Source organism: Bufo gargarizans, chromosome 3 (genome assembly GCF_014858855.1).
Source record: "Bufo gargarizans isolate SCDJY-AF-19 chromosome 3, ASM1485885v1, whole genome shotgun sequence".
NCBI classification, from domain to species: domain Eukaryota; kingdom Metazoa; phylum Chordata; class Amphibia; order Anura; family Bufonidae; genus Bufo; species Bufo gargarizans.
This window is the reverse complement of record NC_058082.1, coordinates 287,693,310-287,719,519: the sequence shown is the minus strand read 5'-3', so window position 1 is coordinate 287,719,519 and position 26,210 is coordinate 287,693,310. Positions and strand designations below refer to the sequence as shown.

The window sequence follows — 26,210 nt, the reverse complement described above, 5'->3', positions numbered from 1 at the left end:
CATATGAATTATATGAGTGAGACTGCCCACTGCCAACATTAATCGACAGTGAGCAGGATTTTTTTATTAAAAAAAAAAGCATAATACACCGAATCCCACAAAACTATGGGAGAGATAATCTCTCTGCACTTTTTTTTATGTCACTGCAACCAAATATTGTTGCAAGTGGCATTTTTACACCACCCTCACCAGTTTTCTGAAAGAGGGCAAGGCGAGGGTGGGGAGGGGGGGTGACCAGTTGCCGCAACAATTTATCTTAATTTTTGCCAGTTTTCTGGAGCAAATGAAGACAGAGATCTACGGCAGCTCTGAGCTCTACATGCAGAAAATACCTCCACGATGGATGGCTATTGCGATCGCTTGTCCTCATACAGCTGCATTGTTTCTGGTCAGCAGATCACCATTTAGACAGCACGAACTGCTGCCCAGAAACGATAATTTATGTGCTTGCACAAACAGGATCACTCGCTCGTTCATCGGATAATCTGTGGCACATTTAGATGGGCAGATAGTCAAGAGCGAGCATTTGCAGGAACATTTGTTCCCAATAATATGTCCGCATATCTGGGCGTCTAAATCCACCTTTACGTAGTAGATCATTAACACTTACATACCAATATACAGTATATCTACATCTAATTCATGACAACTCATATGAATGGATTCTTAATAAGAGTAAATTACCAAAACAAGACCCAGCTTGCAAGTATGGTTGTGCTATTTCTGAGCAGAAAAGTGTTCCTTATTTTTAATTTAACCAGATAGTAACTAAATCCTGTACAAAAGTGACCAATGAACAACATCTGCAGCAGAGATCCCCAACAGGCTGTTACGGCAGAGAACAGCCTGCCAGAGTTCTCCTGATCCTCCATTCCCAGATACTGCCAGATATTGACTAGCAGAGATGCAGACACTACCTGAAAAATATGCCGGGAATCAGCCAGACAAAAAAACGCTGCAAGCAACATTTTTTGTCCGGTCCATTCCCTGGATTCTATGCCGGAACAGCCTGCCAGATAGTACAGCCGCAGATGTGAAAGTAGCCTTAGCCATTAGTAGTACTGATGCAAGGCTGCCCTGCAGATTGATGGGTGAAGCCACTGGATCTTGTAGGAGTGCTCATAGAGTGCTTTGATCATAACAACTTGTTGGGCAGCAGGTCAATCATTTTTCCACTTGTACAGGAAGCTCATAAATTATGCGTTAAAAGATGGATAAACAGGAGGAGAACCAATAAAAATATTCAAGAGTATTTGGAATGAGAAAAACCAGGAAGATTACATATAAGATATTATTATCACAATTACAAATTAAAATAACAATAACCCTTACGTAAAAAAAACATTAAAAATGACTATCCTGAAACATCAATAACCCTTACAGAGCACAATACGTATAAAAGATGACTGGCCCCAAAACAGCACTGAAAATCATCAGGAAGCTAAGACAATGATATTAATAAGATAAGCATTTAGACTCAAGAAGAGCTATGCAAGATGGAAACAAGACATGCAAGGTGAAAACAAAGAACATGCTATGGTTTTGGTAATATGGTAGAGCTAGACCAACATGCAATAAGTAACACACAAAGCATTAAAGGGTTTGTGCCAAGTTTCTACAGTATAAGAGATAAACATCTGCTTAATGGAAGACTAACTGCTGGGATATCTCCATTCATGAGAAAAGGGATTCTAAGTCCCTGTATGAATGAAGCAGCAGGTTCATTCTCCACAGGGCTCACAGGGATAGCCAAGTAAAGGGCTTATATATGCCCGTCAGCAGAAATGAGTGAACTGCCTGTACATTTATCTGGTGGCACAGGACCCCCAAGAATAGATGGTGTTCCTGGAGACAGATCTCCACCAATCAGATACTAATACGCTATCCTGTGGATGAGGGATGTTACTCACTTGGCACAATCCCTTTTGAATCATCTGAACACACAACAAATCGCTCCAAGATAAAGGCACCAAATTGTCTTTAAATGGAAACTGTAGACTGGAAGTAAGAAACGGTATACCATACAACATAAGGAAGGACCAGTCATTTTTACACTATGAGAGCAGCTCAACATGAGTTTTATGGAGCGTGCATGAGTTATTAACCCAAGTGTGCACGAGTTTACTAATATTTTCAGTTACTTTAAATTCTTATAACTAATGCCATTATAGTTAGAACATGTTGTAGTTTGCACACCAAAAAGAAAAAAGGGGTTCATAATATTGGCTATCACCTCCTCATAATTCCATCCTCTTCAATAACTGTGATTGTCTAATAACTCTTGAGATATAAGTATGTAATTTAATCTCTTTATTATCCTTTTGGAATGGATCAACCATTTATACGGGGAGGGGTGGAGAATGGGTGGAACATGAGGAATGAGGTCATTCTATACATCCTGTGATGCACTGGCAGCTGATATGCTGAGATGAGTAGTAATAAAGGGTTATGTTATAAACAGAGTTGAGCGAACACCTGGATGTTCGGGTTCGAGAAGTTCGGCCGAACATCCCGGAAATGTTCGGGTTCGGGATCCGAACCCGATCCGAACTTCGTCCCGAACCCGAACCCCATTGAAGTCAATGGGGACCCGAACTTTTCGGCACTAAAAAGGCTGTAAAACAGCCCAGGAAAGAGCTAGAGGGCTGCAAAAGGCAGCAACATGTAGGTAAATCCCCTGCAAACAAATGTGGATAGGGAAATGAATTAAAATAAAAATTAAATAAATAAAAATTAACCAAAATCAATTGGAGAGAGGTTCCATAGCAGAGAATCTGGCTTCCCGTCACCCACCACTGGAACAGTCCATTCTCAGATATTTAGGCCCCGGCACCCAGGCAGAGGAGAGAGGTCCCGTAACAGAGAATCTGTCTTCATGTCAGCAGAGAATTAGTCTGCATGTCATAGCAGAGAATGAGGCTTCACGTCAGCCACCACTGCAACAGTCCATTGGCATATATTTAGGCCCAGCACCCAGGCAGAGGAGGGAGGTCCCGTAACAGAGAATCTGTCTTCATGTCAGCAGAGAATTAGTCTGCATGTCATAGCAGAGAATGAGGCTTCACGTCAGCCACCACTGCAACAGTCCATTGGCATATATTTAGGCCCAGCACACACACAGGCAGAGGAGAGAGGTCCCGTAACAGAGAATCTGGCTTCATGTCAGCAGAGAATCAGTCTGCATGTCATAGCAGAGAATGAGGCTTCACGTCAGCCACCACTGCAACAGTCCATTGGCATATATTTAGGCCCAGCACACACACAGGCAGAGGAGAGAGGTCCCGTAACAGAGGATCTGGCTTCATGTCAGCAGAGAATCAGTCTGCATGTCATAGCAGAGAATCAGGCTTCACGTCAGCCACCACTGCAACAGTCCATTGTCATAAATTTAGGCCCAGCACCCAGGCAGAGGAGAGAGGTCCCGTAACAGACAATCTGGCTTCATGTCAGCAGAGAATCAGTCTGCATGTCATAGCAGAGAATGAGGCTTCACGTCAGCCACCACTGCAACAGTCCATTGGCATATATTTAGGCCTAGCACACAGGCAGAGGAGAGAGGTCCCGTAACAGAGAATCTGGCTTCATGTCAGCAGAGAATCAGTCTGCATGTCATAGCAGAGAATGAGGCTTCACGTCACCCACCACTGCAACAGTCCATTGGCATATATTTAGGCCTAGCACACAGGCAGAGGAGAGGGTCATTCAACTTTGGGTAGCCTCGCAATATAATGGTAAAATGAAAATAAAAATAGGATTGAATGAGGAAGTGCCCTGGAGTCCAATAATATATGGTTATGGGGAGGTAGTTAATGTCTAATCTGGACAAGGGACGGACAGGTCCTGTGGGATCCATGCCTGGTTCATTTTTATGAACGTCAGCTTGTCCACATTGGCTGTAGACAGGCGGCTGCGTTTGTCTGTAATGACGCCCCCTGCCGTGCTGAATACACGTTCAGACAAAACGCTGGCTGCCGGGCAGGCCAGCACCTCCAAGGCATAAAAGGCTAGCTCTGGCCACGTGGACAATTTAGAGACCCAGAAGTTGAATGGGGCCGAACCATCAGTCAGTACGTGGAGGGGTGTGCACACGTACTGTTCCACCATGTTAGTGAAATGTTGCCTCCTGCTAACACGTTGCGTATCAGGTGGTGGTGCAGTTAGCTGTGGCGTGTTGACAAAAGTTTTCCACATCTCTGCCATGCTAACCCTGCCCTCAGAGGAGCTGGCCGTGACACAGCTGCCTTGGCGACCTCTTGCTCCTCCTCTGCCTTGGCCTTGGGCTTCCACTTGTTCCCCTGTGACATTTGGGAATGCTCTCAGTAGCGCGTCTACCAACGTGCGCTTGTACTCGCGCATCTTCCTATCACGCTCCAGTGCAGGAAGTAAGGTGGGCACATTGTCTTTGTAGCGTGGATCCAGCAGGGTGGCAACCCAGTAGTCCGCACAGGTTAAAATGTGGGCAACTCTGCTGTCGTTGCGCAGGCACTGCAGCATGTAGTCGCTCATGTGTGCCAGGCTGCCCAGGGGTAAGGACAAGCTGTCCTCTGTGGGAGGCGTATCGTCATCATCCTGCCTTTCCCCCCAGCCACGCACCAGTGATGGACCCGAGCTGCGTTGGGTGCCACCCCGCTGTGACCATGCTTCATCCTCATCCTCCTCCACCTCCTCCTCATCCTTGTCCTCCTCGTCCTCCAGTAGTGGGCCCTGGCTGGCCACATTTGTACCTGGCCTCTGCTGTTGCCAAAAACCTCCCTCTGAGTCACTTCGAAGAGACTGGCCTGAAAGTGCTAAAAATGACCCCTCTTCCTCCTCCTCCTCCTCCTCCTGGGCCACCTCCTCTTCCATCATCGCCCTAAGTGTTTTCTCAAGGAGACATAGAAGTGGTATTGTAACGCTGATAACGGTGTCATCGCCACTGGCCATGTTGGTGGAGTACTCGAAACAGCGCAACAGGGCACACAGGTCTCGCATGGAGGCCCAGTCATTGGTGGTGAAGTGGTGCTGTTCTGTAGTGCGACTGACCCGTGCGTGCTGCAGCTGAAACTCCACTATGGCCTGCTGCTGCTCGCACAGTCTGTCCAGCATGTGCAAGGTGGAGTTCCACCTGGTGGGCACGTCGCATATGAGGCGGTGAGCGGGAAGGCCGAAGTTACGCTGTAGCGCAGACAGGCGAGCAGCAGCAGGATGTGAACGCCGGAAGCGCGAACAGACGGCCCGCACTTTATGCAGCAGCTCTGACATGTCGGGGTAGTTGTGAATGAACTTCTGCACCACCAAATTCAGCACATGCGCCAAGCAAGGGATGTGCGTCAAATTGGCTAGTCCCAGAGCTGCAACGAGATTTCGCCCATTATCACACACCACCAGGCCGGGCTTGAGGCTCACCGGCAGCAACCACTCGTCGGTCTGTTGTTCAATACCCCGCCACAACTCCTGTGCGGTGTGGGGCCTGTCCCCCAAACATATGAGTTTCAGAATGGCCTGCTGACGTTTACCCCGGGCTGTGCTGAAGTTGGTGGTGAAGGTGTGTGGCTGACTGGATGAGCAGGTGGAAGAAGAGGAGGAGGAAGCCGAGAAGGAGGAGGTGGCAACAGGAGGCAAAGAATGTTGCCCTGCGATCCTTGGCGGCGGAAGGACGTGCGCCAAACAGCTCTCCGCCTGGGGCCCAGCTGCCACTACATTTACCCAGTGTGCAGTTAGGGAGATATAGCGTCCCTGGCCGTGCTTACTGGTCCACGTATCTGTGGTTAGGTGGACCTTGCTACAGATGGCGTTGCGCAGTGCACACTTGATTTTATCGGATACTTGGTTGTGCAAGGAAGGCACGGCTCTCTTGGAGAAGTAGTGCCGGCTGGGAACAACATACTGTGGGACAGCAAGCGACATGAGCTGTTTGAAGCTGTCTGTGTCCACCAGCCTAAATGACAGCATTTCATAGGCCAGTAGTTTAGAAATGCTGGCATTCAGGGCCAGGGATCGAGGGTGGCTAGGTGGGAATTTACGCTTTCTATCAAATGTTTGTGAGATGGAGAGCTGAACGCTGGCGTGTGACATGGTTGAGACGCTTGGTGACGGAGGTGGTGGTGGTGGTGTTGGTGGTACATCCCCTGTTTGCTGGGCGGCAGGTGCCAACGTTCCTCCAGAGGCGGAGGAAGAGGCCGAGGCGGCAGCAGCAGAATAGGCCGAGGCGGCAGCAGCAGAAGAGGTAGCAGGGGGAGCCTGAGTGACTTCCTTGGTTTTAAGGTGTTTACTCCACTGCAGTTCATGCTTTGCATGCAGGTGCCTGGTCATGCAGGTTGTGCTCAGGTTCAGAACGTTAATGCCTCGCTTCAGGCTCTGATGGCACAGCGTGCAAACCACTCGGGTCTTGTCGTCAGCACATTGTTTGAAGAAGTGCCATGCCAGGGAACTCCTTGAAGCTGCCTTTGGGGTGCTCGGTCCCAGATGGCTGCGGTCAGTAGCAGGCGGAGTCTCTTGGCGGCGGGTGTTCTGCTTTTGCCCACTGCTCCCTCTTTTGCTACGCTGTTGGCTCGGTCTCACCACTGCCTCTTCCTCCGAACTGTGAAAGTCAGTGGCACGACCTTCATTCCATGTGGGGTCTAGGACCTCATCGTCCCCTGCATCGTCTTCCACCCAGTCTTGATCCCTGACCTCCTGTTCAGTCTGCACACTGCAGAAAGACGCAGCAGTTGGCACCTGTGTTTCGTCATCATCAGAGACATGCTGAGGTGGTATTCCCATGTCCTCATCATCAGGAAACATAAGTGGTTGTGCGTCAGTGCATTCTATGTCTTTCACCGCTGGGGAAGGGCTAGGTGGATGCCCTTGGGAAACCCTGCCAGCGGAGTCTTCAAACAGCATAAGAGACTGCTGCATAACTTGAGGCTGAGACAGTTTCCCTGGTATGCATGGGGGTGATGTGACAGACTGATGGGGTTGGTTTTCAGGCGCCATTTGTGCGCTTTCTGCAGAAGACTGGGTGGGAGATAATGTGAACGTGCTGGATCCACTGTCGGCCACCCAATTGACTAATGCCTGTACCTGCTCAGGCCTTACCATCCTTAGAACGGCATTGGGCCCCACCATATATCGCTGTAAATTCTGGCGGCTACTGGGACCTGAGGTAGTTGGTACACTAGGACGTGTGGATGTGGCAGAACGGCCACGTCCTCTCCCAGCACCAGAGGGTCCACTAACACCACCACGACCATGTCCACGTCCGCGTCCCTTACTAGATGTTTTTCTCATTGTTATGGTTCACCACAACAACAAATATATTATTTGGCCCAATGTATTGTATTCAAATTCAGCGGGATATAAATTTGAGGCCTAGTATTTAGGCGCTGGGTGACAGGTATGGGTTTAGTGACAGAATTAGACTTGGAAATACACAGTAGCGGGTGTGTGTGAAGTTATTCTGAATGACCCAATGTGCACCTTGAATATTATATACCCTTTTAGGGATAGATTTCAAATAGCTCTGATATAGCAGAAACCACTAAATTATGAAATTGCTAAATTGGGAATTGTATTTCAACCCAGAACAAGAAATGTGCTTGAACGGACACTAAATAACTCGCCCAGCTACAGCACTAACGAGAGATTTAGCAGGATATAAATTTGAGGCCTAGTATTTAGGCGCTGGGTGACAGGTATGGGTTTAGTGACAGAATTAGACTTGGAAATACACAGTAGCGGGTGTGTGTGAAGTTATTCTGAATGACCCAATGTGCACCTTGAATATTATATACCCTTTTAGGGATAGATTTCAAATAGCTCTGATATAGCAGAAACCACTAAATTATGAAATTGCTAAATTGGGAATTGTATTTCAACCCAGAACAAGAAATGTGCTTGAACGGACACTAAATAACTCGCCCAGCTACAGCACTAACGAGAGATTTAGCAGGATATAAATTTGAGGCCTAGTATTTAGGCGCTGGGTGACAGGTATGGGTTTAGTGACAGAATTAGACTTGGAAATACACAGTAGCGGGTGTGTGTGAAGTTATTCTGAATGACCCAATGTGCACCTTGAATATTATATACCCTTTTAGGGATAGATTTCAAATAGCTCTGATATAGCAGAAACCACTAAATTATGAAATTGCTAAATTGGGAATTGTATTTCAACCCAGAACAAGAAATGTGCTTGAACGGACACTAAATAACTCGCCCAGCTACAGTACTAACGAGAGATTTAGCAGGATATAAATTTGAGGCCTAGTATTTAGGCGCTGGGTGACAGGTATGGGTTTAGTGACAGAATTAGACTTGGAAATACACAGTAGCGGGTGTGTGTGAAGTTATTCTGAATGACCCAATGTGCACCTTGAATATTATATACCCTTTTAGGGATAGATTTCAAATAGCTCTGATATAGCAGAAACCACTAAATTATGAAATTGCTAAATTGGGAATTGTATTTCAACCCAGAACAAGAAATGTGCTTGAACGGACACTAAATAACTCGCCCAGCTACAGCACTAACGAGAGATTTAGCAGGATATAAATTTGAGGCCTAGTATTTAGGCGCTGGGTGACAGGTATGGGTTTAGTGACAGAATTAGACTTGGAAATACACAGTAGCGGGTGTGTGTGAAGTTATTCTGAATGACCCAATGTGCACCTTGAATATTATATACCCTTTTAGGGATAGATTTCAAATAGCTCTGATATAGCAGAAACCACTAAATTATGAAATTGCTAAATTGGGAATTGTATTTCAACCCAGAACAAGAAATGTGCTTGAATGGACACTAAATAACTCGCCCAGCTACAGCACTAACGAGAGATTTAGCAGGATATAAATTTGAGGCCTAGTATTTAGGCGCTGGGTGACAGGTATGGGTTTAGTGACAGAATTAGACTTGGAAATACACAGTAGCGGGTGTGTGTGAAGTTATTCTGAATGACCCAATGTGCACCTTGAATATTATATACCCTTTTAGGGATAGATTTCAAATAGCTCTGATATAGCAGAAACCACTAAATTATGAAATTGCTAAATTGGGAATTGTATTTCAACCCAGAACAAGAAATGTGCTTGAACGGACACTAAATAACTCGCCCAGCTACAGCACTAACGAGAGATTTAGCAGGATATAAATTTGAGGCCTAGTATTTAGGCGCTGGGTGACAGGTATGGGTTTAGTGACAGAATTAGACTTGGAAATACACAGTAGCGGGTGTGTGTGAAGTTATTCTGAATGACCCAATGTGCACCTTGAATATTATATACCCTTTTAGGGATAGATTTCAAATAGCTCTGATATAGCAGAAACCACTAAATTATGAAATTGCTAAATTGGGAATTGTATTTCAACCCAGAACAAGAAATGTGCTTGAACGGACACTAAATAATTCGCCCAGCTACAGCACTAAGGACAGATTTAGCTGGATATAAATTTGAGGCCTAGTATTTAGGCGCTGGGTGACAGGTATGGGTTTAGTGACAGAATTAGACTTGGAAATGCACAGTAGCGGGTGTGTGAAGTTATTCTGAATGACCCTATGTGCACCTTGAATATTATATACCCTTTTAGGGATAGATTTCAAATAGCTCTGATACAGCAGAAACCACTAAATTTTTAAATTGCTAAATTGGGAATTGTATTTCAACCCAGAACAAAAAATGTGCTTTGACGGACACTAAATAACTTTCCCAGCCACAACAGGACAGCGGTAACGAGAGATTTAGCGGGATATAAATTTGAGGCCTAGTATTTAGGCGCTGGGTGACCGGTATGGATTTAGTGACAGAATTAGACTGGGATATGGCCAAAAAATAACCACACTATTGCTGGTTAAATGCACTTGGTGATGGGCGCAGCTTGCCCCTGATGTAGTATATGGCCAAAAAATGAACAGACTATTGCTGGTTAAATGCACTTGGTGTCACAGCTTGACCAACCACACTACTGAGGGTTAAATGCACTTGGTGACGGGCGCAGCTTGCCCCTGATTTAGTATATGGCCAAAAAATGAACAGACTATTGCTGGTTAAATGCACTTGGTGTGATAGCTTGACCAACCACACTACTGAGGGTTAAATGCACTTGGTGTGACAGCTTCACCCTGATGTAGGCTTTAGCCAAAAAACAACCACACCATTGAGGGTTAAATGCACTTGGTCGCAGCTTGTGCTGGCGCACCACAAGACACAAAATGGCCGCCGATCACCCCAGAAAAATGTGACTGACAAACGGTCTGGGCAGCCTAAAAACAGTGAGCAATTGAGGATCAGCAGCTCAATGATCCACAGCTGCAGATCGATCAGTTAATCAAGTCCTTTGGAGGAGTTAATCTGCCTAATCTCGCCCTACTGTCGCAGCCGCAACCTCTCCCTACGCTAATCAGAGCAGAGTGACGGGCGGCGCTATGTGACTCCAGCTTAAATAGAGGCTGGGTCACATGGTGCTCTGGCCAATCACAGCCATGCCAATAGTAGGCATGGCTGTGATGGCCTCTTGGGGCAAGTAGTATGACACTTGTTGATTGGCTGCTTTGCAGCCTTTCAAAAAGCGCCAAGAAAGCGTCACAAAAGCGCGAAGAAAGCGACGAACACCGAACCCGAACCCGGACTTTTACGAAAATGTCCGGGTTCGGGTCCGTGTCACGGACACCCCAAAATTCGGTACGAACCCGAACTATACAGTTCGAGTTCGCTCATCCCTAGTTATAAACTATTTTTTATAAAAATCATGAAATTACAAGGTGTTATTTTTTTATCATACAATAGAAAGTTCATATGTCAGTTATTTGCATGAGGTGATTGATGTTCATGGCTAAATAAAATGTACTATTGCTGCCAGTTACAATTTTTTACAGTATTACCATAAAGTGCTCTCCAAGAAGTAAGTTTAGAGATAATGACAGCCCTCACCAGTTGGCCTAATCTTCTAGAGGATTGAACAATCCTCCTTAAAAGAAATCAATCGGCAATTGATTTCTCCAATACTCTGTTAGTCCCTACACCAGCTATAAATCACCAGAAAATACAGTTTGAAATCCTTCACCTTCATACACAATGCTATTGCTTTTCTATATATAACAAATCTCCAAATAATGTACCAAAAGAAGTCTCAGTGTTGCACAAGATATTCTTCTCTCCTCCATACCTCTGGTTCCTTTATTTGCTGAAACACAGACACTGTTCAATGTTTCAAATACCGTATTTTTCGCCCCATAAGATGCATTCCCCCCCCCCTAAAAGTGGGGGGGAAATGCCCCTGCGTCTTATGGGGCAAATACTAATGAAGCGCTTCCATTATGGAAGCGCTTCATTAGTACCGGAGGACCAGGAAGAGGTGAAGGCTCTGTATTCACCGCTTCCTGGTCCCCGGCTGTCGGCTGTGAAGGCTGCGCACAGTGTGAGGGAGCTCTGTGACCTCATGCTGTGCGCGCCAGTTCACAGCACAGCAGACGGAGGAGAAGGAAGACCTAACGCGGGCAGTGAGGAGCAGTGTCGTCCAGGGCAGGAAAGCTAAGTGTTTTATTTTATTTTATAAAACATGAGGCGCTGGGGGCAATATGGAGATGATGGGGGCAATATGGACATGCTGGAGGCTGATATGGGGGCAATATGGACATGCTGGAGGTTGATATTGGGGCAATATGGACATGCTGAAGGCTGATATGGGGGCAATATGGACATGCTGGAGGTCGATATCGGTGCAATATGGACATGCTGGGGGCAATATGGAGATGCTGGAGGCTGATATGGGGGCAATATGGACATGCTGGAGGCTGATATGGGGGCAATATGGACATGCTGGAGGTCGATATGGGGGCAATATGGACATGCTGGGGGCAATATGGACATGCTGGAGGCTGATATGGGGGCAATATAGAGATGCTGGGGCAATATGGAGATGCTGGAGACTGATATGGGGGCAATATGGAGATGCTGGGGGCTCATCTAGGGCAATATGGGGTTGCTGGGGGCTGATGTAGGGCAATATAGGGCTGCTAGGGGCTGATATGAGGCAATGGGGGCTGCTGGGGGCTAATATGAGAGGCAATTGGGGCTGATCGGCAATGGGGACTGCTGGGGGCTGATTAAGACAGCTGGGGACTGATGAGAGGCATGAGGCTCTTATCTGAGGTCTGATTGGGGGTCTGATCTGAGGTCTTGTTGGGGTCTGATTAGTGGTCTGACCTGAGTTCTAATGACATTTTTTTTTTCTTATTGTCCTCCTCTAAAACCTAGGTGTGTCTTATGGGCCGGTGCGTCTTATAGGGCGAAAAATAGGGTACATATCAAAAGCTCCATTCTGTTTCCATTAACTACCAGGGTGAATGCTGCCCATCAGGATATGGAATGTTAGATCTATATTATTTTATAAGGAGAGAGGAAAGCAGCTGCAGAGTGAATCCAGGTTTTGAAGTCTAGGCCACTAGTGTCGAAATGGCCTACCAGAGCACCAGAGGATTCTCTGATGGACCAAAATAATGGACCCCTAGTAGAACAGTGCCATTAAACTCCTATATCAGTGGTGGTGAACCTATGGTACGGGTGCCAAAGGTGGCACTCAGAGCCCTCTCTGTGGGTACCCGCACCCTGGAAAAAGTCTATGGTGTACCAATATGCCTTAGACTGTTAATGTCATTCATCAGTGCAGGACGCACTATAAACGGCACAGGCAGCGCATTGAATGTAGGCAGGCGATTATAGTTAAATGATAAAGTACATGGAAGATATACTATTGGACTGTAGTATCCAGGTTAAATTGTTGTGTTGGCACTTTCCGATAAATAAGTGGGTTTTGGGTTGCAATTTGGGAACTTGACCTCTAAACGGTTCACCATCACTGTCCTATATACACAGAGGGTGTGCCCTCAGAACCATTTTCTCTGGTAAGCCCAAGGGACTTCAGTTTGATGCTGCTTGCCATGACTATGTATTAAATGGTCATCCTTCACAAGACAAACGATTATTAATTTGTAAGACTTTCAGGGGCCTGACCCCATCCAATCAAGTCTGTAACATGAGGGGTTGTCCGCTTGCACAATCTTCCCTTTTTTCTACTATAATGAAAATTATATTGACAGTGGTCTACACTCCCTAACCATCTTACTGCTGGGTATGAAAAGGTTTTACATGATCATACTTGTATTTGTATTGTACTTTTATCCATTTCTTTGTACCAGATATTGCAAGCTTATGGACGGTGAAGGCACAAAATGTGAAAAAGGCAGCTCATTGTGGCTTTTCTTCTTCCTAAAGGGAAAATTACAATTCAAAACACTATTCTTTGCAGAAAGCAGTTATTAAAGGTTGGAAAAACAGAAATCAAGTCTGTAAACCTCTCCCTACAGTGCATGTGTACAGATGTGCTTAACACTGCAGGCTAACCACTGAACAATGGTCCTGTTCCAGTCCCCACACATCCCCTGGTGGGACATGAGACAGCTTCTTCAGCAAACATACTGTGAAATCTCATGCACAACATGCAATAATCTGTCACATTTCCATTCACTATGCTGTCATAATTATAGTTCTTATTAAAACCGTAATGAAAACAATATGTTATACGAGGCAAATGCAGAAAACACACTATTTTCCTTCCACTATAATGAATGTGTAGGCGCTCTAAGACCTCCTTTTTTTCCCCTCACAAGCCACCAAGAGAATCAAACCAACCACAAAGCAGTCTTGGGAAGGCAACCAGTGATTTAAAACTCCATTGTACTGCACACATGCCTCTTTAATCTGTGCCTTTTAATCTTGTTTCAGACCAAAGATCAGTGCTGGCTGACAACTGCCTGTCTTAATTGGCACTGGCCCAGTGGTCAGTCAAAATGTGAGAAGGAAAAGCTATAATTCAGCAAAAATAAATATGTGCACTGAAACTTCATGGCATGTACAGTTATTCTTTCTACTGAAACCAGGGCAGGACAATTTAGTTAAGTAAAACAATTTAGGAAGGTCATTTTAACCAAATCAAAATTTGATTTTAGGTTTCTGCATTAAACTAGGGTTGCAGCAAATTATTATTTTAGCAATCAAGTATTCTACCGATTATTTTTACGAATAATCAAGTACTCTAAAAAGAAAAAATGAATGAATAGACTGTTTTCCTTTATAAAAACTCATCAGACCCCCTGCCATCTGTCCCCAACACTCTTCGTTCCACCCTGTACGATCAGCCCAAGTGCATCAGTTCCCCCCAGTGCCATTAGCTCCACTATCCACCAGTGCTATCAGCTCCACTATCCCCCAGTGCCATCAGCTCCCCCCGTGCCATCAGCCCCTTCCCCCAGTGCCTTCAGCTCTCCCCCACCCTAGTGCCTTGAGGTCCACTCCCCCAGTGCCATTAGCCCCTCCATGCCATCCATTGCCATGTCTCCCACTCACCCAGTGCCTCCATGACATCCATTGCCATGTGATGTCCCCCACTGCTATCAGATTAGCCCCTCCATGCTATGTCCTTCACTCCCCCAGTGCCATCAGATCAGCCCCCACATGTCATGTCCCCCACTCTCCTAGTGTCATCAGCCCCTCCATGCCATCCATTGCCATGCCCCCTAATCCCCCAGTGCCTACATGCCATCCATTGCCAATTGCCATGTCCCCCAGTGCCATCAGATATCATTAGCCCCTAAATGCCATTGCCATCCATGTCCCCCAGAGCCATCAGCCCCTTCAAATTACAGGTGCCCCCTTTAAATCACCAATATCAGACCCATCCCCGCCAGATTCAGGCCCCTGCTAGTGCTAACTTTATACAGCGTCAGACAGCGCGCTAACGATGTGTGCACGCAAGGCCCTGCAGCGTGGTGCCAAAGGGAGGCCACGGAGCGGTAAGTGAAAGGTTTTACGTCACTCACACTCCGTGGTAATGTGATTTACACGAATCCTCGATACAGGGAAACTGCATTGAGGATTTTTCTGCATCGATTACATCAATGAATCATTGCAGCCCTATTAATGGTTAATAAATTGTGGTCTGATTGTTACATTGGTCACAATTATAGACAAACACAATCTAACTTAACTAATAATACACAGTTGCGCTATTCATGTCTTTTTATGAGCACATTCAGTAAACCTCCACAGTGCAGAGAGACAATTAAGTGAACCTTTGAATTTAACAACCTGTAGATCTCACTCTAGCAGCCATCAGCCATACCAAATGTTTTCTGCAAAAAATATTTACACAATGTTAAAGGGGTTGTCCAATTTATTTTTATTGATGACCTATCCTCAGGATAGGTCCTCAATATCAGATTGACAAGGGTTTTCAGCTGGTTGAAGAGAAGGCACGCACCTTACAAGTGCAGCTTTCTCTTCATTGGAACGAGCCATCCCATCAAAATGAATGGGAAGGCTTATGTGCGAATATACATGCTCACTGCTGCAGTTGAGTTAAAGTCAGGACTCTGACTTTGTCATTTCAAAAAACAAATCTGCTTCTTTTTCAACCATTCTTTAGCTGGATTTACTTGGGTGCTTTGGGCACTTGCTTCTTGCAGCACCTGTCTCTTCAGCTTGAGGTCATGGACTGCTGTCTTTACATTGTACTGTAAAATGTTTCCTACACCTTAGAGTTTATTGCTTCAACAAAGACTGCATGACATCCAGGCCCTGAGGAGGCAAAGCAGACCTAAACCAGGATGCTCCCTCCACTGCTTCACAGTTGGGATGAATCTTTGGTGTGCAGTGATTTTCTTTCCACCTTACATAACATTGTGCATTTATGATAAAAAGATTAATTTTTATCTCATCTGTCAATAGAACATTTTCCTAGAATCATTATGGAACATCCAGGTGGTCTCAGGTACACAACCTTTTTGGAAAGAAGAAGCTTCCTTCATGGTCTCCTGCCATGAACAATCTCCCTGTTCACTGTTTTTCTAATAGTGGACACGAGGTTTTTGTAGATTGTAGAGTCTTAGGTTTTTGCTGTTTTTTTAACCCAAGTCCTATGCCCTGCTGAACTAAGTCCTATGCCACCTGTCCATCTTGCACAAGAACTGCTCTTCCTTATAAGCAGCTTAATGGATCCACCTCAACAGCTAACAACACAAAAAGATTGTGCTCTTGGTGTAATTATAACAATAGACCCAGTACCAACAGTTCTGATTTTTCTTCATTTGTAGATAATATGTCTAATGGTGGATTGTGGCACATGCAGGTCTTTTGAAGCCTTTTCTTAGCTTCATGCATCTTTATAACGCATCTTCTGAGGTCTTCTAAAAGTTGTGTGCATTGAGGTATAGTTTACGATAACCAATCTTTCTTGATAAGCACAGAGTTGTCAGTAACCAGATTTTGTGTGCCTTTATTTAATGGGAAAAGCATCTGTCGATCCCCATCCTTCCAATCTCATCTTCTTAACTGAAATACCTTTTGCCAATTAGTTCATGGATAAGTCATTAACAGAGAGGCAATGTGAATGCTTGCTCAATGTACTCAATAAAAGACATGAACAGTAAAACTGTGTGTTATCAGTTTAGTTAGATTGTATCTGTCCTTAGTTGTGACTAAGATATCAATGAGATCACATTTTATTAGTTATCAATGCAGAAATCCAAGTTCACTTTTACTTGTAACTGTAGAGTTAAAGGAGTAATCCTATCCTTATGAAAGGCCAAAAATATTAGATTCGTGGGGGTCCAATCCTCTGAACCAAAACTCAGCAGGCCATCAGCTTTAAAACGCTGAATTACATCTTGTTATATTATATGCTGAACCCAACAATAAAACAGTAAGCTATTTTTAAGCTCTCTCTAGTGGAGGTTGCAGACAGCTAGAATTTTAGCACCTAACTCCAGCCACATAAATAGCTGTTGGACGTAAAATGGTAAAAATTCACTTGAAATTTTTTCTGTAATTATAAAAAATGGTCTATGATTTCCAGAAACACCACTACTCTTGTCCATGAACTATAGATCATATTACAGCTAATCCCAATTCAAGTAAAAGAGTTGTAGTTAGGATTTTCTTCAGCCAGAGCAAAGATTCTGTATATTGTACTAACCTTGTCTAGCCCCAATCAATGTTCTCCTGCTAAGCTGTAATAGCAGACACACCTATATATGAGGAAAACTGGGGAAAAAAAGCGGCTTCTGGAAAATAGCTGATACTTTTTCCAATCTAGTACAAACCCTTTAACACTCTTTCTCACTGTTAAATATCACTCATGGGTATTTTTTTTAACTCCACCAACAGTAGGCATAATTACTACAAGATGCAAGCTAGTTGTTAAGACTTCAGATTTGTTATGTCAATTGGTCTTTTCTTTCCAATTCTTTGATACACACAATATATAAAAAGACTGTTGTACTATCTGAAAGAACCTTCACTGCTTTCTACCAGGCAGCAAAATATTTAGGCAGTGGCAGTACTTTCAAGAGAACCTTAATATCAACTTTAACGTAAAGTAAGAAATACTATATTATATCACATGTAAAACTGGCTATGTACTTTCAATAACTTTATGTCGAACAACATAAATTCCTAAAGAAGCTGCATACACGCTTGGTTTGGCAATGCATGCATGTGTTTTCAGTGGGGAAAGGTGAATAAACGGCTACTAGACACCTCTTGTGGCAGCTTATCTTCTGTGAGAACAAATGCTTGGGCATGATGAATTTCAACATTCTGATCCTTCTTTCCACCGACATATGCCCAAATAAAGGCTAGCTGATTTCATATAAATTAGATAGCACCGCACAATAATGATTTTGTTACTAAGAGAAAAACATGTGATTTATACTAAAAGGAGCGGGCTGATTCCAAATATGAGCTCAGAATTTGCCTGACACATCTAGATTCTAAGTTATACATGCAAAGCATTTCAGTTATAATATGAATGCATTATATTGGAGATATTCCAATGGACATGTCCAGATCTGTTCGGAGGCACTCAGGCTGATGTCAGCAGTAAGTATATAAGGCAAGCTGGACAGATTTTGATAAAGTGATCTGTTATAGTGCTATCAGTTTTGAAACTTAAGATGGATAAACGCAAACGTGTTAACGATCCAGACAGCATAGTTTGCAGCTCGTTTCTTCCCAAGGAAGTTCTGCACTACTAGCACAAATGCATCCCTAGCTGCAAGATGCACTCGCTTTGTCAGATTCTTGCGCTGATCATAAGTAGTATATTTGCCACATACAGTGGATATAAAAAGTCTACACAATATGGTTGCATAAGTGTGCACACCCTTAAACTAATACTTTGTTGAAGCAACTTTTGATTTTATTACAGCACTCAGTTTTTTTGGATATGAGTCTATCAGCATGGCACATTTTGACTTGGCAAGATTTGCCCACTCTTCTTTGCAAAAACATTCCAAATCTGTCAGATTGCGAGGGCATATCCTGTGCACAGCCCTCCTCAGATCACCCCACATATTTTCAATCAGATTCAGATCTGGGCTCTGGCTGGGCTATTCCAAAACTTTATTTTCTTATGGTGAAGCCATTCCTTTGTTGATTTGGATGTATGCTTTGGGTCGTTGTCATGCTGAAAGATGAAGTTCCTTTTCATGTTCAGCTTTCTAGCAGAAGCCTGAAGGTTTTGTGCCAATATTGACTGGTATTTGGAACTGTTCATAATTCCCTCTAGCTTAACTAAGGCCCCAGTTCCAGCTGAAGAAAAACAGCCCCTTGGCATGATGCTGCCACCACCATGCTGCACTGTGGGTATGGTGTTCTTTTGGTGATGTGCAGTGTTGTTTTTGCGCCAAACATATTTTTGGGAATTATGGCCAAAAAGTTCAACCTTGGTTTCATCAGACCATAACACCTTTTCCCACATGTTTTTGGGAGACTTCAGGTGTGTTTTTTAAAAATGTAGCCTGGCTTGGATGTTTTTCTTTGTAAGAAAAGGCTTTGCCACTCTACCCCATAGCCCAGACATATGAACAATACAGGAGATTGTTGTCACATGTACCACACAGCCAGTACTTGCCAGATATTCCTGCAGCTCCTTTAATGTTGCTGTAGGCCTCTTGGTTGCCTCCCAGACCAGTTTTCTTCTCGTCTTTTCATCAATTTTGGAGGGACGTCCCGTTCTTGGTAATGTCACTGTTGTGCCATATTTTCTCTACTTGATGATGACTGCCTTCACTGTGTTCCATGGTATATCTAATGCCTTGGAAATTCTTTTGTACCCTTCTCCTGACTGATACCTTTTAACAATGAAATCCCTCTGAAATCTCTCTGACTTTTTATATCCACTGTATGTGGCAAATATACTACTTATGATCAGCGCAAGAATCTGACAAAGCGAGTGCATCTTGCATCTAGAGATGCATTTGTGCTAGTAGTGCAGAACTTCCTTGGGAAGAGACGAGCTGCAAACTATGCTGAATTAGTAGACAACATGCTAACAGCATATGAAACAACTTGGCTGCCGAATGTCATTGAAAGTGCATTTATTACATTCACATCTTGACTTTTTCCCACCCAATTTGGGACACATAAGTGACGAACATGGAGAGCGGTTCGATAAAGATATTTTTACAATGGAGAACAGGTATCAAGGCTGCTGGAATCCCAACATGATGGGGGACTACTGCTGGTTTTTGCAACAGGAAAATATGACCGTTCACAAACTGAAAAGCAGATGCCTGAAGCACTTTTAAAAGTACTGGGCCTTGCTCAAGTAAGACTTTTAAACTGAAAAACTAGACTTTTAGAAATTTTGTTATTCCATTACATTTTCATACACTGTTTACTACGCAAACTTTGATGTAGATCAGGTAATTGTTGGAGTAAAACTTGTTATGTTCAAAATTATTCAATGCTTTCCAAGTGCTTAATTCATTTAGGTATACTTATGCATAGCAAAATTTTGTGACGTGTTACAACAATTCTGACATCGGATTTGTAATTCGCACACTCGATTTAGAATAGGACAAATGGTTTTTGCTCAGTAGCAGACAAAACTTTTTTTTTTGTTGCGTGGTGTAGTCAGCCAATCCCACCATCATCAACACGTTTGGCCTATGTCTAATGGCCACCTTAATCTCTATAACAATAAGGTGCCTCCATCAAACCAATGTTTCACCAAGTAAAATACAAGAAAATGACTAAAGCCAGATAACAGAACATGAATTATAAGCATGCTGGGGAGGGAATCAGAACTTACCAAGGAGCTTTAATGGAAAAACATCCTGCTCCAAACAGGTAAGGACTTCACATAGGAGGGGAAAAGGCAAAAAAATTAGATAAAGAAACCTTATCAACATACATTGCTTAAATCATGTTAATTAGGTTGACGGAAAATAAATGAAATATAACACATCTGTACATCATAAAACTACTGATGATGTCAAGCCTTACATACATGCCTTAATAATGATGAACAGGTTATCACTCAACCTTAGGGCTCATTCAGACGGCCGTATGCTGGCCACAAAAATGTGGATCTGTTTTTTTACGGATTAGATGCTGTCCCATTCACTTCTATGGGACCCTTTTCTTCCATTGCACGGCTCAGCAAAAAAATTATCCGTGAAATGTCCGTGAAAATCAGGACATGGCCTTATTGAAGTCTATGGATCAGCAAAAAAACTGAATGCAATCCGTTTTTTTGCGGACATGCTGAACTGTCCGCAAAAAAACAGATCCGCATTTTTGTGGACAGCATACGTCCGTCTGAATAAACCCTTAAAGAGGTTTTCCAAATTTTAAAAGAAAGCTTTATTGGATCTAAATTGTGGCCCCAGTCTGGATGGCTATATATCATCTGAAGTGACAAGTCACATGAATGTGGCCACTGTGCTCATGTAATCGGTCATTAATATGGATGGCACGCAATTATGGAGCATCAGAATCAAGGCATGGTGGAGACAAGACCAACAGTGGGGGAACAGAGATTAGGCATGTTCATTTTTAAGCCAAATAAATCTATATGTGAGTTCACAAAAAACACTTTTTTCACAAAAGTTTGTATGTGAATACTGTAATGGTTGCAAGATCTTCTGCAGTTTTTAGAATACTATATTTAAAGGGGCATTTCCGTCTTGAGAGTCTAACCTCTGGGACCACAGCCAATCCTGAAAATGAAGGGAGTGAAGTATCTTGGGTATAATTTGTTCTGCATGGTATTCCTCAAGCCATATGATGTACAGGATCCTATAGCAGAGTTGCAAGCAAGTGAATGCTGTGGTGGGAAAAACACTCAAGGGGATGCACCTTCATTCTAAGGCTAGTTTCACATCTCAGGCAGCAATTTAAGCAGGCTGTTCCGGCAGAGAACAGACTGACGAAATTCCCTGGATCCGACACTGCCAGATGCAACCAGAATGCCCACCAGCCCCATTAACTATAATGGGATCCGGCAGAGATCCAGCCGCTATCCGGCAATATTGGCAAGAATCAGACGGACAGAAACCGCTGCAAGCCCCTTTCTGCTGGAACTAGCTACCGGATCTCAATGCCGAAGATGAGAAACTAGCCTAAGGAACATTAGACTCCTACAAATCATTTTCTATGGAAAAGAAAAGTCCTTTAAAACACGTATTCTAAAATGTTTGCCAACAACAACACAGAAACATTAAATAAATAAAAATATTTAAAAATGTATTTCAGTCAATGCAAACATTTTATGTTTTTAAGGATTGGCTCTTAAAAAAACATACTGTATGTTGTGCTATAGGTACAGTTGCAAGAAAAAGTATGTGAACCCTTTGGAATGATATGGATTTCTGCACAAATTGGTTATAAAATGTGATCTGATCTTCATCTAAGTCACAACAATAGACAATCACAGTCTGCTTAAACTAATAACACACAAATAATTAAATGTTACCATTTTTCTATTGAACACACCATGTAAACATTCACAGTGCAGGTGGGAAAAGTATGTGAACCCCGAGACTAATGACATCTCCAAGAGCTAATTAAAGTGAGGTGTCAGGCAACTGGAGTCCAATCAATGAGAGGAGATTGGAGGTGTTGGTAACAGCTGCCCTGCCCTATAAAAAACACACACCAGTTCTGGGTTTGCTTTTCACAAGAAGCATTGCCTGATGTGAATGATGCCTCGCACAAAAGAGCTCACAGAAGACCTACGATTAAGAATTGTTGACTTGCATAAAGCTGGAAAGGGTTATAAAAGTGTCTCCAAAAGCCTTGCTGTTCATCAGTCCACGGTAAGACAAATTGTCTATAAATGGAGAAAGTTCAGCACTGCTGCTACTCTCCCTAGGAGTGGACGTCCTGTAAATATGACCGCAAGAGCACAGCGCAGACTGCTCAATGAGGTGAAGAAGAATCCTAGAGTGTCAGCTAAAGACTTACAAGGAGTCTCTGGCATATGCGAACATCCCTGTTAGCGAATCTACGATACGTCAAACACTAAACAAGAATGGATTTCATGGGAGGATACCACAGAGGAAGCCACTGCTGTCCAAAAAAACATTGCTGCACGTTTACAGTTTGCACAAGAGCACCTGGATGTTCCCCAGCAGTACTGGCAAAATATTCTGTGGACAGATGAAAACAAAGTTGAGTTGTTTGGAAGAAACACACAACACTATGTGTGGGGAAAAAGAGGCACAGCACACCGACATTAAAACCTCATCCCAACTGTGTAGTATGGTGGTGGGGGCATCATGGTTTGGGGCTGCTTTGCTATGCCAGGGCCTGGACGGATTGCTATCATCGAAGGAAAAATGAATTCCCAAGTTTATCAAGACATTTTGCAGGAGAACTTAAGGCCATCTGTCCACCAGCTGAAGCTCAACAGAAAATGGGTGTTGCAACAGGACAACGACCCAAAGCATAGAAGTAAATCAACAACAGAATGGCTTAAACAGAAGAAAATCCGCCTTCTGGAGTGGCCCAGTCAGAGTCCTGACCTCAACCCGATTGAGATGCTGTGGCATGACCTCAAGAAAGCGATTAACACCAGACATCCCAAGAATATTGCTGAACTGAAACAATTCTGTAAAGAGGAATGGTCAAGAATTACTCCTGACCGTTGTGCACGTCTGATCTGCAACTACAGGAAACATTTGGCTGAAGTTATTGCTGCCAAAGGAGGTTCAACCAGTTATTAAATCCAAGGGTTCACATACTTTTTCCACCTGCACTGTGAATGTTTACATGGGGTGTTCAAAAAAAACATGGTAACATTTAATTCTTTGTGTGCTATTAGTTTAAGCAGACTGTGATTGTCTATTGTTGTGACTTAGATGAAGATCAGATCACATTTTATGACCAATTTGTGCAGAAATCCATATCATTCCAAAGGGTTCACATACTTTTTATTGCAACTGTATAATAAGGCATACTGATGTTTACTGGCCCGATGGAGGACAAAGGAAGAAACACTATGGAAAGCAGCTCTATCCAGCCGTGGCTTATTTCCCTCTCACTATTGAACTAAACATGCATGCACTGACCATTGAGTATGCATGTTTGTGGGGGAGTCCTGAGGGATATCTGTTGGTCAAACAAGCAAACAGCTATCGCAATTCACGTTCCTCAAGACGTAATATAAGTAAGAAAGTGTGAGAATTATAGTAGCTCAAAGTGTTGCTATGAAGTTAAAACTAGTTTCAAGAAAATGTATCATCTGAACATGACATTCTTTAAACCAGGTTTCTATTATATGATTTTTCTTTCTTTTTTTCCATTTTTTGCTGTACACAAATGAAGTATTTCACAATGTTCACTTAATGTAATACACGCTGACACAGCTCACCTGTCAGCTCTTCTGTATAGAGTGGAACAAGATGAGCAGGGTCATTTCACTATCACTAATGACCAGAGGATTTAATGGCAGCTCTACTGCTGGAGGCCAAGATAAGGCAGCATAATAACACACAGGTAAATCTTTCTATAGGACTCCCCTGCACTTCCTGGTCTCTGGGTGGGGGCTGTACTCCCTCCTGGAAATTGTAATAATCTATGGCATTTTTCTTTCAATTTCTGCCATTTAATTATTAGCATGTAAAGTCGTTTTGAATTGATTATAAGTGAAGGTTAGGGGCTAGTAACTGGAATTTACACCAGACCATAACTGGTGTAGACTTCAGTTTCTGGCACAGGGGCAGCAAAAGATGTAACAAGTTCATTAAGAGGAGTGTGCCACCTAATAAATTTGGTGCAACTAACTCCAATGGAGTTTTTACTAAGAATGGCATTTCACATTTAGCAAAGGTGCTCCAAAGTTCTTTGTAAAGAGTGCTTATGGCAGCATGCATCTACCGACACCATTTCCTTTAAACAAGCTATCAGTGTGCTACTGTGTTGTAACACAAAAGGAAAAATATGTATTTTACATACATTACAGGACATCTAAGTATGACATATTAGAAAATATATTACAGATGCTCCTTTAAAATCGTAGAATATACAGTCATCTCTCGGCATGAAAAGTTTGACAAGCGTCTGTTCTGTGCATTAGCAAAATGGCTGTACACAAATGACAAGCGGCTCCTTTCTTGACATGACAGCTCCAGATGGCCACGTTCTATGACAATCAACAGTCATTGTCATAATTAGAAAAATCGAGACTAGTGTATTATGGTGAATTTAATGACATGGAAAATAAAAAAAAATTAAGATAAAAATCATGTGATATATTTAACTAACTATGATTTTCAATGAATGTTTAGGTATAAAAACAGGGCATCAAAAGACCCAGAATAAGAGAACCCTTGATTTGTAATGAGCCCTGCATACAGAATAGAAATCACTCATATTATAAAATCCACCATATTGTTGGAAATAAATAAGATTGTAAATATAAAAAATGGAAATGAAAAGGGAATAATTTCCAAGAAAAAGTTAAGAAACCAACGGCAGCTGGCGATGATTCTATAGAGCAAAATATAATTACCGTAAATTATGAAATTAATGAAGGATAAAGATAAGTGTTTGACTTTCAAAGAAGGGAGTTTAAATAATACATACAACAAATATTTAGTAATAATTTGGAAGAAAATTTTGGGGTACCTAATAATATGTGTAGATTGTAGCAAAAGTAACCATCAGAGTAAAATAAAAGCACTGAACCGAAGAAAAAAATGAATAAAAAGGAAACATGGAAAGTAAATGCAACGTATTGAAAACCACAAATTTCAATTTGAGGGTATCACAAATACACAACATGGCCAACCACAAAGGCCACTCTGTTTTTACACTGGTGACCCTGGATGTGACTGTAAGTAGGTATTCCAATTCTACCCTCACTTCCACACTCACCTTCCACATTAGGCTACCAAGGAGTTAAGCGACCCCCAAACATCTCCACACGTCAACAAACAATGCTTCCACCACCCGTCAACGGGAAGCCCAGGTTACAAATGCACAAGCACTGCATTCTAGCATACAACAGGCAAACCTCTACCACACTTGCTTTCATTGGTATCACAGTAAAGAGATACCTAGAGGGTATGGGTAGAGCAGCAAAGAACTGCTTATTAAATTTAAGATTTAATATAAAAAAAAGGCATAGTGCTTAAAATGTTACAAAAAGGTGACAAAATAGGACATACAGATATGCAAACAGTACATAAATAAATCACATACCATTTACATTGGTGTGGGACCCACATTGGGAAAAACGCTGAAAGTTGATCAGAGCTTAAAGGGGTTCTGCAGTTTTTTTAAACTGGTGATCTATCCTCTAGATAGATCATCAGCATCTAATCGGCGGGGGTCCGACACCCACAATATTTGATTCTCAGGTTCCCCAAGGCCAAATCTTACTGGACTTGTGGCTGGAGAAGCAGAGAAAAGCTGATTTTGAATATCTTAGTGGATTGTTCAAAACAAGAATTCTGACTATGGGTTTTCAAATATTATGTGTTCTTTTGTCCTGTACAGAAGGTCTAGACAAGGGGTGGCCAACCTTACAGACACAAAGAGCCAAAAAAATGCATTTACACATGAGTCACCGTACTTTTTCGCCCTACAAGATACACCTAGGTTTTAACAAAGAAAAAAATGAAAAAATATATTTTTCATCAGACCTCAGATCAGATTCCTAAATCAGATCTCCAATCCTCATCTGACCTAAAATAAGATCCACAAACCTCATCAAACCTCCAAATCAGACCCCCATGCTCGGATCAGACAACACAAATCAGACTCCCAGTAACAGACCCTCAGTGCTCAGATCTCCTCCCAATGCTCAGATCTGCCCCCCCATGCACAGATCTCCCCCCCAATTCTAAGATGTCCCCCTTTCTCAGATCTGACCCCCCCATGCTCAGACCTGAAAAACCCATGCGCAAAC

At 43.0% G+C, this 26,210-nt stretch overlaps 1 protein-coding gene across 10 annotated transcripts in view; it reads right to left on the bottom strand.

Annotated features, from left to right (window-relative positions):
- Positions 1-26,210, bottom strand: part of BCAS3 (BCAS3 microtubule associated cell migration factor) — a 1,183,153-nt gene that overhangs the window by 611,308 nt on the left and 545,635 nt on the right. For 8 of the 10 annotated variants that reach the window (XM_044286261.1, XM_044286253.1, XM_044286254.1 and 5 more), the window contains one exon: positions 20,106-20,150. The exons of the other annotated variants lie outside the window; for them this stretch is intronic. In XM_044286261.1, the coding sequence (XP_044142196.1) occupies positions 20,106-20,150 (45 nt within the window). The remainder of the gene's footprint in view (positions 1-20,105; positions 20,151-26,210) is intronic. 10 annotated transcript variants of the gene reach the window in all.